The 16,834-nt window shown below is 39.7% G+C and overlaps 1 protein-coding gene across 2 annotated transcripts in view; it reads right to left on the bottom strand.

Annotated features, from left to right (window-relative positions):
• Nucleotides 1-16,834, bottom strand: part of ADGRL4 (adhesion G protein-coupled receptor L4) — a 98,996-nt gene that overhangs the window by 30,759 nt on the left and 51,403 nt on the right. For both annotated transcript variants that reach the window (XM_054037085.1, XM_054037086.1), the window contains exons 3-7: nucleotides 12,374-12,526; nucleotides 5,397-5,552; nucleotides 4,468-4,538; nucleotides 2,174-2,353; nucleotides 1,900-2,083 (exon numbers count right to left, since the gene is read on the bottom strand). In XM_054037085.1, coding sequence (XP_053893060.1) covers nucleotides 1,900-2,083; nucleotides 2,174-2,353; nucleotides 4,468-4,538; nucleotides 5,397-5,552; nucleotides 12,374-12,526 — 744 coding nt within the window. The remainder of the gene's footprint in view (nucleotides 1-1,899; nucleotides 2,084-2,173; nucleotides 2,354-4,467; nucleotides 4,539-5,396; nucleotides 5,553-12,373; nucleotides 12,527-16,834) is intronic.

The following is a 16,834-nucleotide window of genomic DNA, read 5'->3' as shown; positions in this document are numbered from 1 at the left end:
AAAGCAAAGGATAAAATCCTCCATTGAATAGTAACATTCCGAAAAGCCAAGTTTTGAAAAGTGAATATCTCACAGTGATCATTCCCTGGTACGAAATGCACCATGATATAATGATGTGTGCTGTCAACAAACAAAACAAAAACAAACAAACAATCTTCGCCCCTCAGGACAAAAACTACATTAGAGGACACTGAGCTCTTTACTCAGTTCAATATAGTGCAGAGTTTCAATCACCCTCAGTGGGGAAAAAAAAGTCAATCAGGCCTTAAAGAAAAAAAAAAATCTAAAACTTGACTGATGGGCTAGAATCACTAAACTAAACCATCTGCATTGCTTATAGCACAGCACACAAAAACAATATGAGCTCTTAAATAGACCAGCTGTCAGAAAATGTTTGTCAGGATGTAAGAAATAGTTCTTCGCAGCTGAAGATTTGGATAGTCTGTAGTTCAATAAGCTGCACCATGAAATGCAATGGAGAATGAGACATTCTTGTGGGCCTGGTCTCAAAAATAAGTGTCTGGGAAACACATAGGCATTGTGGGTAAGATATTCACAGTGCTGAGTAGTAATGGGAAAACTTCAAAAGGTTTAGAGTTTGAGTTCAGTTTGGATAAGCACCTATAAATTCTGATTCTCAAACAAAACTTTGCCAGAAAATGACTGAAATTTTCAAAGCTCTTCATTAGGTCTCTGTATTAGCATTTGCTCTCTTTAGGGTGTGGCCTAGTAAATTACTCCCACAGTTGGCCATACAACTGGGTCCATCTGTTCTACAAATTTCAAATGCAACAGGCACCCTGGAGCTTATGAGACAGTGGTTCATTCTGTGTTGTCTCCCTCATTTCATCTGACAACAGCAAATCTCACTAAAGTGAAAGAAGGAAAAGGATCTGTTCTTCCTTAGAAATGGAGGCAGGTTTTTTCTCAGTATCATGGTGAATTCTGGGGAGTGATCTGTAAATGGCAAGATTGATGTGACCAGGGGAGGCAATACTGGATTTTACTACACCAGATCAGGAAACTGGGTCAATCAGAGGATATATGAGTTACTCTGGAAGAAGGAAAGCAGAATGGCTGGTCACACCAAAAAGGGGAAAGAGTATAGTCTTAGGATAGAGTCTCAAAAAGGGTACAGCACGAGCCTTACTCTGCTCCCACTGAAGCCTATAGTAACACTGTTATGTTCACTGCATGACTGCCTTCAGTGAGAGGAGATAGGCCAAAGCTGAGCACTTTTGAAAATGCTACTCTTAGTGTCTTCCTAAGACCATAACACAGAAGACAATCAACTTATACATGGAGGGAGATACTGGGAAGTCAAGTTGAGATCTTCCCCAATATCCTTATCTGAACTTTCTTGAAATTCAAAACACAGCTGTGCCATCACCAGCACAGGGCTGGGCCTTCAAGGCACAGACTAGTTGTTTATATTGCTTTTACTGAATCAAAAATAAAACAAAATGCGGCTTGTAGAGTTCTGCTAGCAACTCTAATTTTCATTCTGTTGGCATTTTTAATGCATCTGTTCAAGATGTACAGTGATTTGCTAAAAGCAGTGTGATGACTGCCACTTTGGTGATGAGTGAAGTTTGAACTGGAAAACATTCAGAGCGGAAAGCATGACCCTCTACATCATCCCTCTAAGAACCAAGCTAGATCCTCAGCTTGTGCACCCGGTCTTACCTTCATTGAAGTCAATATAGTTAGCTGATTTACATTAGCCGAGGATCTGGCCCAAAATCTGTAGGTGTTTTTTGGTTGCTCATTCAAACTCTTAAAACCCAAAATCTGTGGGTTTTACATAACACTACTTTAATCTCAACAATTTATACTGAAAAAATTTCACAGTGTAATTCACCTCTAAAGTATCACTTACATTCATTTTCTTTTTCTTACCCATTTCACTTGCATTAATATCTAGCTGTGTTGTCTTTTTGAAGTTCTGTGACATGAGCAGCATTGCCTGTTCCGCAGCATGCATCAGCTTAGTGAGACTTGTTCTCCTGTTATCTGTAGGGAGTGCTTCCCAAACTGTAATTTTATCCTTTTGAACAAAATTGTTCACGGTGTTAACAAAAACCTGTCAGTATAAAAATATTTTTTAAGCACAAAAGCCTTATGCTATTTATAAAAGAAAAAAAAAATACAACAGTAATGCTCAAGCACTTACATTAATAGTCACATTAGTAAGTGCTTCCTTGTCAGAAATTGTGTTATTCATGGTACTTAGTGATGGGTAAGATACAGATAATGCTTCCACATATGAAATCATATCTACAGGTGAAAGTTGTCCCACAGTGTTCCTATTGAATTCTTGCAGGAAAGCCAAGGGTTCTTTTATAGTCCTAATCTGAAAGAAACAGGAAATCAGTATACTTAGGAGATTCCACTGGCAATTCAACCAGCAAAGCAACCACTGATGACTTTTTAGGAATATAAAAGAGTTGCACAAATGATGGGGAAATAAATTAATGATTTCTGTGAATTACTGAATAAGGGCTGGTTTCTACACACAAACAGGGGCACAGCCAGGGGCGGCTCTATGTTTTTTGCCGCCCCAAGCACGGCAGGCAGGCGGCTTTCGGCGGTGTGCCGTCACGCGGATTCGGTGGCATGCCTGTGGGAGGTCCGCCAGTGCCGCGCCATTGGCGTCCCCGCCGCTGAATTGCCGCCGAAGCCGCGGGACCGGGCGGACCTCCCGCAGGCATGCCACTGAAAGCCGCCTGCCTGCCACCCTCACAGCAACTGGCAGGCCGCCCCCCGTGGCTTGCCGCCCCAGGCACATGCTTGCTGCGCTGGTGCCTGGAGCCGCCCCTGGGCACAGCAGGTCAGTGGGTCTACTTATGGAGCTACTCCAATTGAGTAGGCAAGCCAGAATTTGACCAGGCAAATAGACATCATAAAAGTATAATACATATACAGCATACTGTTTTAATTTATTTTGACCAGTACAACTCAGTTTTATTTAGCATAATGCTCCATTATGTTCTAGTAAACATTTTGTTGCATATTTTGTAAAAATAATTAAATCTTAGTAGTATGACAAACTTACCTACAGCCTCTTCTGTTAAATCTTTGCTGAGAGGTGGAAACAGATGGCCAGTTTTTTAAAAAATGAGGACTATAAAGCACACAGATTACCAAAATTCTATTGCAATCTTAATCTTCACTGCTAAGAGTTGAAAACTATTAAATAACTTCCCTACTGAAAATATTAATATAAAGTAATTAGATGGAAATGTTTGTACAAAAATGTTTATATTAATAATGGGCTGAGAAGATTGAGATCTGGATCTGTATTAGGTTTAGGCTAGGGTTCAGAATTCAGTGTCATGGCTGAATCAGAGAAGGGTTTCAGATTTTCTGGCATTGAAATCCAACGAGATTTCATCCCTATATAGTAGAAACATAATGAGATCATCCAATTTGGTGAGATTCCTGTGATCTCAAAGGTGAATATCCCATGAGATAGTGCTCTCATGAGATCCGGACTTTATCTTTGGTTGCATTCTAATGGAACTGGAAAACAGGCCTCTTTCTGTTTTTGATCTAACTCAGAATCAAAACTACACGGGTAGGTTCAGATCCAAGGACTCAAATTTAAAGCAATCATTTTTCTTCCAAATTTAGATTCAAGGTTTTGACCCAACCCTAGTTTAAATACAGGTTTAAAAACAGACAGTCATTCGGTTTTAAGTTCAGATGTTGTACTTATCCTGTCTTCTCTACTTAATTTACAGTAAGCATGTTAATATAATGTATACCTTAAAATAGAAGAAATCAAACCTCTTATGTTAAAAGACTGGGTTCTTTTAAATCTGATCATTGAGGCAAACTGCTTGAGATAAAAAGCAAACCCACACTGTGGTGATTCACTAAGTCAAATCAGAAACCGATAGTCTTGTGGACTCACCAGTTTATTTAATTTGCTGTTTGAAATTTATGCTACTGGGGAAAAAATCTGGTTCCCCAATTCTTTCACATGCAGCCTAACACACGATGTTTTGAAGGAGAGAAAAATATTGGTACCCAAGTGTATTATTGCTCTATTTTATATTTTGTCACTTGCCTTCACTGCCTCTATAAATTATCTTTCTAGGTTTCCTTCAGAACAAACAAATAGCTGCACATAATTAAATGTAGAAAGGTGTAATTTCAAGAACTTGCCATTCAGAAACTGTTGAGTGATTACCACACTTCTGAATTCTATGCACAACATGATTTAGTTCACTGGAGACACAAACAAAACAAAGCTTGCAGGCAAATTAACACTGCTATTCAAATACATAACCATTTCAAATAAGCTGGAAGTATTAAAAAGACTTCTATATATATGCTTACATTCAACTATATCTTCAGCCATTTGTTAAAAGTGCCTCAATAGATATTATAATCGAAATAACAGTTTTAAAAGAGAAACAATAAAAGAATTTGCAAATTAATCTATAAACCATTGCTACTTACTTCAGCTAAGGTTTGAGTAATATTTTCAGTTATACAGTCATTATGTAACTTGCACTTTGCCTTTGGATTTTCTGTAGAAATTAAAAAGAAGACTAATCAATTACAGTAACAGTTATTGCATAAGAAAACCCAAACCTCTACAGTATTTGAAACTTGTGCCTACATATGGATCATTCACAAGCATAAACTATTAAGACCTGATTCTGACCTCACTTACTGGGTTTACAGTGGTATAAAGGCACCAAACCACATTCTCTGCTGGTTTAAATGGGAACAGCTCCATTTACTTCAGTGGAGTTTTGCTAATTTACACCAGCAGAAAATTTGACCCATTGACTCGCTGGTCTGCACTGGGGGGGGGGGAGGGGGGAGAGGAGATCTATTCAAGATACACAACTTCAGCTACGCAAATAGCGTAGCTGAAGTCGAAGTATCTTGGATCGAATTACCTGGGGTCCACATGGCGCGGGATCGACGGCTGTGGCTCCCCCGTCAACTGCGCTACCGCCGCTCACTCTGGTGGAGTTCCGGAGTCAACGGTGAGCGCATTCGGGGATCGATATATCATGTCTTAACGAGACGCGATATATCGATCCTGGATAAATCGATTGCTACCCGCCGATACAGTGGGTAGTGAAGACGTACCCACTGTTTACACTGGTATGAGTGAGAGAAGAAATCGGGCTTATACAGCTTAGAATACACCGCAGCACAATGTCAGGTTGGGTCTTCAGATTTCATCACATTGTTCAGTACAAATACATTTCTAAGAGCACATCTCAATGATATTCTTAGAAAATATAGGTGTGAGTGCCTTGCCTCTTTTTCATGTCTGGCTGATTAATCTAACTGAAGATAAAGAGACACTGGTGGGTTTCTCAGAAGATGTAGTTCTATAATAACACATAAACCTTTATAATATCATTTACCTTGGCAGGAAGTGCCATCATTTGGCTTAAACTGTAATTTTCCTGTGGATGGTTGATAACCTTCCTTACAGGAGCAGTTATATCCTCCATACACATTTTCACATTTCGCATGATCTCCACAGGCAATGGTTACTGCTTCATTGCACTCATCTATATCTGCAAATATCATGAGAAATTGAATTTTTTATTAAGTATTTAAAGACTAACACCTTGCTGCCTTGTTGATAAGTTATGCATAAAGCAATTTCACATCAACATTTCACAAAATACTATTTAAAGAAAAGAATAGCAAAGAGCTAACAAAGCCAAATTTAATGGCAAACACATCTGCTAATTATATCACTTAGGGTTTGGAACAATAAAGCACAATTAAGCATCTTTTTAACATTAAAAATATTCTTCAATGAGAGACTGCTGATTTTTTGCACAGCTATAACAACTCTATGTTCATTGAAAAAGCCTTCTATTTGTACATATATTTTTCATGTTTTAAAAGTGAGTTTAAACATTAATTCAACAATATCAAAATACTAGACTATGTATGATGAAAATAATCTGAAACCTAATTTTTCTACATATTATACTAAAATAGATTGTACTACCTTAGAGGAAACTGGTATACACAGCCTTTTAATTTAAAATCAATGCTTTATTATTTTAGTATTTAAAGGATCAATTTGCCTGTCTGGTTAATCTGATATTTAAGTCAAAGGCTCTTCAAAGTGCTTGACTTGTCTATTTTATCCACATTTAAACTTAATTTCCCTAAAATTGATGATGCCTTCCTAATTAATTTGGGTAGGTAAGTTCAGTAATTCAATTGACTGAGTGAGAGTGGGTCTGAGAATTAAACGGATGAATTGTGGGAAGGAAATCTGTGAACTGATGGATTTGGAAAGGCAAGGCAAAAACTGATTCGATGGATGGGAAAGCGGGTCTTGCATTATATCGACTGACTGGGGATAGCGACCAAATAATTCAGCTGATACACTGAGTCTTGAAACTATACTGACTAATTGTGAGCAGTGGGGTAGGGGTCTGAGAAATTATGTACTGGGGGAGGAGGGAAGAACTGAACAGGCTGGAAAGAGGAAGGACCGAAAAAAGAATTGATTAATTTGTAGAGAGAAGCCAATACATGTATAGATTTAGAAGAGGAGGGGCTGAGAATTGAACTGAAGGATTGTGGAGGTGGAAAATAGAACTGATGATCTGGGAAAGAGGCCAAAATTAAATTGAGTATCAGAGGGGTAGCCGTGTTAGTCTGAATCTGTAAAAAGCAACAAAGGGTCCTGTGGCACCTTTGAGACTAACAGAAGTACTGGGAGCATAAGCTTTCGTGGGTCAGAACCTCACTTCTTCAGATGCAAGGGCTTGCATCTGAAGAAGTGAGGTTCTGACCCACGAAAGCTTATGCTCCCAGTACTTCTGTTAGTCTCAAAGGTACCACAGGACCCTCTGTTGCAAAATTAAATTGGTGAATTGGGGATTACTGAATACATTGGGTAGAGGTTGGGGGAAAAACAACTGGAGATCTGCTTGCGGGAGGGTGCAAACACTTATGAATCGATGGAGGGGCTCATGCTGATAAGAGGGGCTCAGGAGAGAACAAGTTGAGAATGGATGCGGGGACTACAAAATAGTCTTTTAGTTTTGAGGAACTGATAATTGGTTTTCAGTGCTGGCACTGGTTAGATTAGAGAGTGGATTTCTGGTGACAATGATTCTGTGAGGCAGAGAATGTGTGAGGCCAAAATGGGTAAGAAAAAAAGAATGAATAGATTTGGCACAGAAAGGGGAGAGTACGGATTAGGAGGAGCGGGAATACATCTGTCAGAAGTAGATGTTAGAACATAATTTGCCAATGGCAAGCATGTCTGGTTAAAAAAAGTCAGATAAATGCTTTAAAAAAATCTTATGTGCACGGAATTGTACATGGCATTTGAACATTTAATGGAGGAGTCTAAGAACCATCTCGCCCCACTTTTTTTTATTGCTTTGTCTGCAGTCCCCCACAACCTCCGATCGTCTACTGGTTTAGACTGAGGCCTTCCTAGACAATTACAGCTTGCCATAATCACACTGGAAGGCACTAAGAGGTATCTTGAAAGATCAAGGGTGAGGCTAAGTTGCTGACATCTGTATTATGCTGATAATTCGTTTTGATACTTAATTAACAAATATTGAGTCATTTGATTTCAGCATATGGGCTTTTGCATTATTTATATCTGAATGGTTTTTATGACCTGCCTGCTGAGGTGGCAACCATGTCAAATCTCAGTGGATTGATAAAAGTGAGGAAAACAAAAAGAGAAGTACCATGTGAGATATTGCCACACAAAGGGTAAATCATAATTAAATGCTGTCATTTGAAGGCATGGGGCCAAAGACACTAGTCCTGGCATTTAAATAATCCATTCACATCAATTAATTGTATTGCTCTTTTCTGGAGCATGTAAATGTCACTCAGTGTCCCGCTATGTGACTCAGTGTAACATAGATGCACTTGGATTAAATTGAAGTGCCAAGGGTGAGAAAACAATGACAACACCAGTCTGCATAAGGGCTCCATAGATGATCCTCATCTCCAGGGATTTTCTTGGCCTTCTCAGCTATGTAGAGAAGGATGTGTAAGTCCTAACAAGATCTCCAGCATGCAGCTCATTGTGAAATATCAATAAATGACAAACTTCACAACAACCCGAAATGCCTGATTTGAATCTATTAATAGTTTGATTTATAACAACACTTATAAAGTTGGTATTAAAATCAATAGATGACTAATAGCAACTTTCCTTTCCTAAAAATTATACCTCCTAGAGACGTGCATAAATAATTGAATATATTCCAGATCATCATTGCTAAGTATCAGGTTGCTATGTCACTTACCATTACAAAAGTTTTTCCAGGTTATTATACTTGTCTTGGAACATATGCTAATTTGTTTTTCATAAACCCAAATAATTTATTTGTCATTATCAGGTATTTATACAAATTACCTTTCTTTTCATACTGTTGTCACATATTAATTGTAATGGAGACCTTAATGAGGAGGCAGGATTATCAAAACAGAAGTGGAAGTTCATGGACATGACAGGCAACAAAAATGCTAAGGACATACAAACCGACTGAGGAGTATATACAAATAGTTTATCTGCAGCTGAGTTGTCTATACAGAATTAATTTATATGAATCCTAGCTAATTCAGTGTTTGCTGGAGAAAATATTTACTGGAGTAGATAATTAAAAGGTACTGATCATCTTCCCGTTCTCTTTAAACAAATATGATTTGCAGTTGCCGTCAACAATTTTACTACCACTTCAAGGTAGATTGCATGTTACTTTTAAATAGTTTAACAGTGTCAGTTTACATTTTCTTCTGTACTTTTTGCAGGGTTTTGGGGGTCATTCTATTTTAGATGAATATGCAACTTTAGACCACACAGGAAACAACAGCTTGTCAGTGCTTTTAGAAAGTGATCCATTTCCACCTGAGGTTTGTAGCTAGGAGCCCATTCAGTCTCCCATTACCTACAATAGGAGCAAGTTTGGGCCCCAAAAGCCCAGTCTTACGACTCTAACTCACATGAGTAGTCTTTAGTGAGAAGATTCATGAGTGATGGTTGAAGGACTGGGCCCTTTAATGAGAAGGCCAATTGCCACGGCTCAGCAAGGAACCCTGCCTTTCAGAAAATATTCAAAATAAACCCTGGAAGTGAGCTTTGAAGCCTTTATAATAGCTCTGATCAGAAAGAAATATTAAAGCAAAACCCCCCAAAATAACACCACCAACCCCATTTAACTAGTGTGAAAAGAGATGTATAACTTTTTATTATATTTCTGCTTTTTTGTCACTGCTCATTTACTACAGCAGGCAAGATCATTCCAATTAATATAAAGGTAGTGAGAATGGTTATGTTCAGTCTTGCCAATTATGGGATCATAGCTATTTTTCTTTGATTCTTCATCAGCCAGTCAAGACAGCTTGATGTCTACATTATAAATGATGCGTATTAGTAGCTTGCAAGGTATTGAAACGTCCACTGCTAAAGGACCAGATGTTCCTTTTGGCTTTGCACTGTGGAGAGAAGCAATGTACACAAAGTGGATTCCAAATTGTCCTAAGAAGGGCATATGCAAAGAGATAACAGCTATGTGGCATAACAACATATCCCCACACAAACGGCACTCCAAAGTGCTATGAGGGAGAAAGGGTTAATGGCCAATCAGCTGGGGGAAAAGTCAGGACCCGAATGCAGTAGTGTACGTTTGGAAGAATGGTGCAGCTTCTTCCAGAAATTGTGATGCAGAGATGTCAAATTCATTCTGGACAGAAACAAATTCTATTTTTGACCCCTTGGGCTGGGGTTACAATTTAGGGCTCCATTCCCCTTTGACCCACAGCAGAACTAATATACAAAGATCAAGGGTGGAAAATGGCTTTCATGTAGTAAATAAGCTTATAATTATTATTTAACTTATATTGAGCATAAGAAGCAGGAAAATATCCTCACCTTCAGGACCACCAGTATTTCTACTTTGTGGTTTTTTTCATTCCCTATTCTCCTTTCTCAATTTCGCTGTCCCCTGTCCTTGTGACTCTCCTCCTTTCTTCCCTGTGTTTTTCCTTCTCTACAGCAACCTCCAGTTTTTCTTCTCCCTGTGGGTGTAATCATCACCCCATTCCCTAATCTATCTGATATAATGATCAGCCATGAAAAACTTATCACTTACATGTAAAGTGTCATCATTAGATATGAGAGTTAACAGCCCAATTAGATTAATGTGGGGGAACTGCCATCTCCCAGAACCAGTGTTTTAGGCTGTCTTTAGACCCAGGAAGACAACATTGCATCGGTTATGCTTGCTTCACATTTGAAAGGTTAACATGACATCTCAGAGGGACAGAAACTTTGTGTTTGTTTGTTTAAAGAAAGCTTAGATTGTGCAAATTCAGAATGTGTCTTGGGGCCACATAAATCATCAAGTGGGCTGACAGCACTGTCCTAGTGCAAATTAAGCAGCTCTGAGTTGTACAGCATAGCCAACACTTCTATTATAATACTGATGCCCCCTCCAGACATATGGCACTGCCTGCCACCTAGGTACTCCACTAGGGTGCTATTGTCTGTGTGTAGAAGACATGTCTGAGACCTCTCCCACATGTAGATGATCCATGGGTTACAACGTAATCCTCTATGGCTTCCTTGATAAACTGCAAAACTGACTTTATTTATTTTGTACCTGTATTTAATGAGATAATATGCCACGAGGTTATTTTTTGTTTTGGAACATGTCAGCTCCATCCACACTGATTTGCACAAAAGAAGAGGAAAGCTGACAATGAGGGACCACTAGAGGATGACAGTAGAATGTCTGCACTCTGAACAGCAGGGAAAAAAGTTTATTATTAATTTATAATACCTTAGGCATGGAACAGGACCCCATTGTGTTAGATGGTATACAATCACAGAACAAAGAGATAGTCCTTGCCCCATCTAGATACTTACAATCTAGGATACGTCTGCTTTGAAATCAGGGACTTCAGCACGTGTAGGCATATCCAAGCTAGCTTGGATCTAGCTAGCTCGAATCATAACAGTGAAGCTGCAGCAGCACAGGTGGCAGCACGAATTAGCCTCTTGAGTACATAGCTAGCTAGACCAATGCGAGCTCAGGTAGGTCTACACGTGCTTCAGTCACACCTATGACTGCAGTGTAGACATAATCTTAGTACAAGAAAAGAGACCAGGGATGGATATAGACAGACAAACGTAATAATAAAAGTAATCTCTCTCAATTGGCAAAAAAAGTAAAGCAAAACTAGGAACATTCAAGTGAAACAACTTTGAAGACAAGACTTCTGAAGCTTATAGGAAAAATCAAGACATCTTCTAGAAATAGGTAATTTTTATAGCTAATTGTCCTCACAACATGAATCCCAGTTTACTAAAATTGCTGTGAATCTGTTCTCAAATTAAATGGAAACATGGTATCAGGATGTGAGGAACATCAATGAAAGTTTGACTAGATCACTCTCTAGCCTAATATGTCACTATTTTGCTTATATTTGGAATGGTAAGAAAAGACAGAGATTGTCAGGACTGCCCAGCTTTGGAGAGAGATATCTGGAAATAGATATAATCAGTCCAAAGATGATATACCTGTGTAAAGAGGCAACGGATTTATTGCTTGTTTTCCCATTCCCCAAAGAGTATCACAGCACACAAAGAAAATTACCGAAGGATTGAAAAAAGAGAAATAGTTACAATTCTTCCAATGAAGGGCAATCCTTAAGGACTGCACAATTGTTCAGAAATAATATTTTCACAGAGAATATTTCTGTCTTGTAATCCTAAACGTGATCCATCAAACTGCTACACAGGCAGAAACTGAAGGACTGCACAGAGGGTAGGTAGCTACTCATTCTACTCATTACCTTAAACCAGAACTGAAAAGAAGAATTAGTGAGGGATGAAGGGAACTTTGGAATATTGGCCAGAGTCTGGTGCTGAGGTGTAAGCAAACTGAACGTGGCTGGGACAAACCCTAAAGGCCATTCTGCTGGTCCAGGATTAGTGGATTGCCTTGAATTCTGACCAAATCCCATCTGACCCCTGCCAGGCCCATTGTGTTGGCAGAGCCAGGAGAAGGTGGTATAAGATGGAAAGAATGTGGGCCACCATTTGGCCTTAGATCTGTATTCCTATATAAAGCTACTGCATTCGGGTTAAATCCTGAAGTTCTGTTGAGGTCAATGGGACTTTTGTTGAGTAAAGATTATAGGAAGCAGAATTTTGTTATTGAGACATAGGGGCTTGAACTGGAATACCAGGTCTGTGAATTGTGGGAAGCTCTCATTCAAATTGCACAGATCAGGGCACCTGAATTTCTTTTACTGGATTTCTCTAATTAACAGGACGCATAAGACATAAGTGACAAATTAAAGCTACCTGGATGACATTATAGTAACTTACCCACACAAAAGGTTCCATCATTAGTTACAAACTTCTCTTGACCACTGCTCGATCTGAAACCAGTTGCACACATACAGTAATAACTCCCCACAGTATTGGTACAGTTGGCGTTTTCTCCACAAGGTTGTGTAGCATTTTCACATTCATTATCATCTGTCAAGAGACAAATTACATAAAAATAATTTTCATTTGCCAGTTTAACAAAATAATGGTTTCATCTGGACTCCAGTATTTTTTATTTATAGATGTTGAGATTAACATGCTGATTATTTGTTTAACACTGGCCTCACCAATGCCAAGGACTTAATCATGCTCAAAGCCACATAGGTATCCAAAGTAAAACTTTCCACTACATGCATCTGACAAAGTGGGTATTCACCCACGAAAGCTTATGCTCCAATATGTCTGTTAGTCTATAAGGTGCCACAGGACTCTGTCGCTTTTTACAAAGGAAAACCAGCTCTGTATTAGAGGAGAACAGAAATGCATGTACTAAACTGATGTTCTACCAGGAATCCCCACTTCCAAATCACATATTAGGTCAGATACGCTCATGTTTGTCTGATCTCCAAATAGAGACCTGGTGTGATGTCATGGGTCTCAAACCCAGGCCTGAGAGTGCCCAGACAACTGTCGCATTTTCATCTCCACCCAATGTCTGCTGAAGCCTGGTGGGTTGAGGAGCTAATATAACTACAGCCTCAGCCGAGGCACCACCCACAGGAGCCTGGATTGGAGGATCGCCAAACTCCACGTAAGCCAGAAGGAGGCCTAGGAAGTTGTCTGAGCAACTAGGTAATTCCCTGTTGCTGCTGCGTTGGATCCTGCTTGTGCCTGCTTCCTTCATTCTGCACCCAACCCTGTTCCTGATTCCTTCTTTGCTCCTGGCTTCTCCCTGCCTTTGTTCCTGCTCACCACTGTGCTCCTGCTCTGTGCCTGATCCCTGCCTCTCTTCCAGTTCCTGTCATTTTGCCTCACTTCAGTTACCAGTCCCAGCGCTGACCCTGGGCTCTGGCAATTAGCAGTTGGCTCTGGTGCTGACCCTTGACTTTATCTGCTGACCTGGACACCTGCTGTACCCTCTAGACCTGACTTCTGCTCTGACCTTAAGACAATTGTCCCAGTCCTTAACATGTGGATGGTGTCCTGAGATCCACACGTGGAGGATGGGCCATGGGCAGGTGCACAGATATACAGTATATTGTTCTCCACTTCCATCCTTCTAGAGATTTTTTGGAAAAGAATGCATTATTTTTGCTATGGAGCCTCCTCTCCTTAGGGTCCCTGGGACAGCTAATGCCAAAGAGAAGAGCGCTTCTGCCAAGGGCAAGAAAACGGACCTAGATAACCTTAATCTCCCACAAATTTTGGGGGATTCACCAACTATAAAGGCAGGCCCAGTGGTATATTTCAGAAGGGGGCCAACCCATGCTCTCATTGGAACAACAGGGACATAACTTCATAAGGGTATCTTTCTGAAGATTACCTCTCTAGACACCTTTCCTATGGGTTTTATCATGGGGGAGAGGGAGGAGAAGAGGAATGATCCAAGTGATTTGGCAAAACATACTAAGAAGCCATAGACTAGCACATTAGTCAAGTGAATCTATACACACAATACAACTATTTCTTCTATTTTCTTCCATGCACATTGCATTCTGGGTGCTCTATCCAATTAAATAATCGTCTGACCAACTTTAGGGAACACTGCAAAACCTTCATCTTCAGTAAAGTCTATTCATTATAGCAAGAATGACACAACACCGATACCTCCATCCACTCAAATGTTCTCCCCCAAAAAATCCTGAAGCAAAAGAAATAAATTAACCTACCAAGAGCTCCCAGGAACCAAAAAATACTCCAAGCAGAGTTTTTAATCCTAAGAGAGGGAGGCTCTGGCTATTCCCATGAAGTCCACTAGGGACTTTGCTCTTACTTTTATATGGAAGATGCTCAGTGATGGGGAGCAGTATAAAACCCTAAGATATAACTATTAATTGCAAAAGGATATTTATATTAAGAGGCATGGTAGCAGGGGAGAAAAAATGATGGCAAGTGTCGCAAATAAGGTGTTTTCAGACACAGGAGCAAGACTGTGTGAGCAGATAAAGATAATACCAGTGTGCCAAATTTGTTGAGAGAATGGCAACATTTGTAAAGATATAGCAGGAACAAATTTCTGCCTTGTAACTTATTCTGGACCCGTGGAATAGCCCAGGCACAGGGACCTTTTCAGATGCAAAGTTAATAGGAAGCCCTTTCACTACATGTGATTTAACACACCTTTCAGTTAATTCCCAGTGCAAATGCCAACTCGGGAACATCAAATGGATTTACAACATTCTCCAGAGGACTTTGGGTCAATGCTAATGAATGGATTACACTCATTATAACTAATATTGTAATTTAATTTAATAAGGAATCCAAGTGTAAAAGCAATTTGCTAATGTACGTTAACAATATTTATTTTATGGCTTTAGCAGCTGCACTTCTGAGAAAACAATAGAGAAGGGTGTGTGATTTGGCTCTCACTTACAGAACACTGGTGTACCCCCGCATTAACTTCGGTGAAGTAATGGAATTGCATCAGGGAAAAAGTGGTGTAAATGAAATCAGAATCAGAGCCAGGAACTAACAGTTTAAGATATGAATACTTCATGATCAGTGTCCTGTGTCTCACTCCAATGACAAGCATGCTAGAGTACATGCCATAGAAAACTTTAACCTTCAAGCTGTTTTCCTTTAGAACTCACCCTCTTGGGGACAGGGAGTGTGATGATGGAATTGCATGGTATGTGTGTGTGTTTGGTGATCTTGCTCAGAATGACCCATTATTGTGATGCATACTATCCATTAGAACCCTAGCCTTTCAGCCGAAAAAATCAGTGTGGCTATGAGTGTGCCATACAAGTTCTACTATTAAGATAGAAAAAATTGGTGTTGGGGCAGGCAATGCCGTGATTTCTAGAAAATAAGACACACTGGTTTTGGAAAATGTGGGGTGGAAGCCTTAGAAGAACAGAAGTGGGTAAGAAAACTGACTATATAGAGATTTATTCAAGGCCGGGGGAAATAAAGCTGACTAGACAGAGGTCATAGAATTTTGTGAGTGGAAAAAACAAAAACTCCTGCCTGAATTTTCTAGTGTCTCGGACATAAGAGCTGCAGTCCTGAAAGCCTGGCTGTATTATAGCTCTCAAGTGGCCCAAAGAACACTCTCAAGCAGTATAAACTGACTCATACAGTGGACACCATTAAAATCTTTACAGTTTTGCCTAATTAACTTTCCCGTGGTATTGGCGGCATTCCATATATTTAGGGAGCTCATAAATATTTTAATGGTAATCATTGTATATTAGAAGGATCTCCTGTTCTGGGAACCTTTTCAGATAAGCGCTCCTGCTGCCCCCCACTTTCCTCAGAGGAAACAAGTCTCTTTTTTAATCACCCTACAAGCCTGGCTTGTTTTCATTCATCTGGCCTGATTAGCTAATGAGCACAGAATTTTAGGCTGCTTACACAAAGGCATCACAGGAACTCCTTACAAGGAAGATTATGAAAGCTAACTTCCCAGATCACTTAACGTCAGGTTTACATGGATGCAACTCCATATACATCAATGGTTCTAATCCTGATTTGCTCCCGTGTCACAGACAGCAGAATCAGGCCTGATCTATGTATAATTTGGTTCCACAATGTCTAGGACGGTCCTAATAACTGTGTACAAACATTTGAAGTATCTCAGTACCAAGGAAAGAGAGAAACTATTTAGTATTGAACCTACAAGTGCTGACGTGATGCACAGCAGGAAGCAAATGGCTATTGCTTTCTAGCACTATCTGTAAATGCAGGCTATAACTATGTACAAGTGTGCACAGAAGTAAGTCTCAAGTCTCTTGTATGGTTCCTCTTTTACTCTGCAGTAACGGTGCAGGTAAAATAAAGGGTAGGACATAGCAAGACAGAAAATGTGTGTGTCTAATGACATATAGGAGTAAGTGTGAGCTGTAGCATCCTTGAAGACAATGGACTATGCACATACTGTTAAGTGGTTTACTGGACTGGAGCCAGAGTTCTGAGCTCCTTCCAGGATAGAGCTCCTAGACCAGAGGAACTTGGTGGTCACACTGCATTGTTTTAATTAATGCCTGATAAAATTCACCAATTGTTCCCGGTCATGATCATTACCTTTCCCTCATGCTTGCACTGTGCAAGATAAACTTTTCTGATGTGGGACAAGGTATTAGAAATAGGAGTAATAGGAGAAACTATGAGATCTGTTTTGACTGAGGAATAGCCTTTGAAGAAAAATGGTGGATATTCCATCACCTGAGACAATTAAAATAATTGGACAATGCACTAGAAAATGCACATTGCGGATGCAGGCTCTTCTCTAGAGAGGTGGAGAGATGCCCTGCAGTTGGGGTGGTCATTTAGACTTGTGCAGAGTGGGTGCAAAAT

Source organism: Malaclemys terrapin, chromosome 8, assembly GCF_027887155.1.
Source record: "Malaclemys terrapin pileata isolate rMalTer1 chromosome 8, rMalTer1.hap1, whole genome shotgun sequence".
Lineage (NCBI taxonomy): Eukaryota > Metazoa > Chordata > Testudines > Emydidae > Malaclemys > Malaclemys terrapin.
Note: the sequence above shows the minus strand (reverse complement) of the source record. Positions and strands in the feature narration are given on the sequence as shown.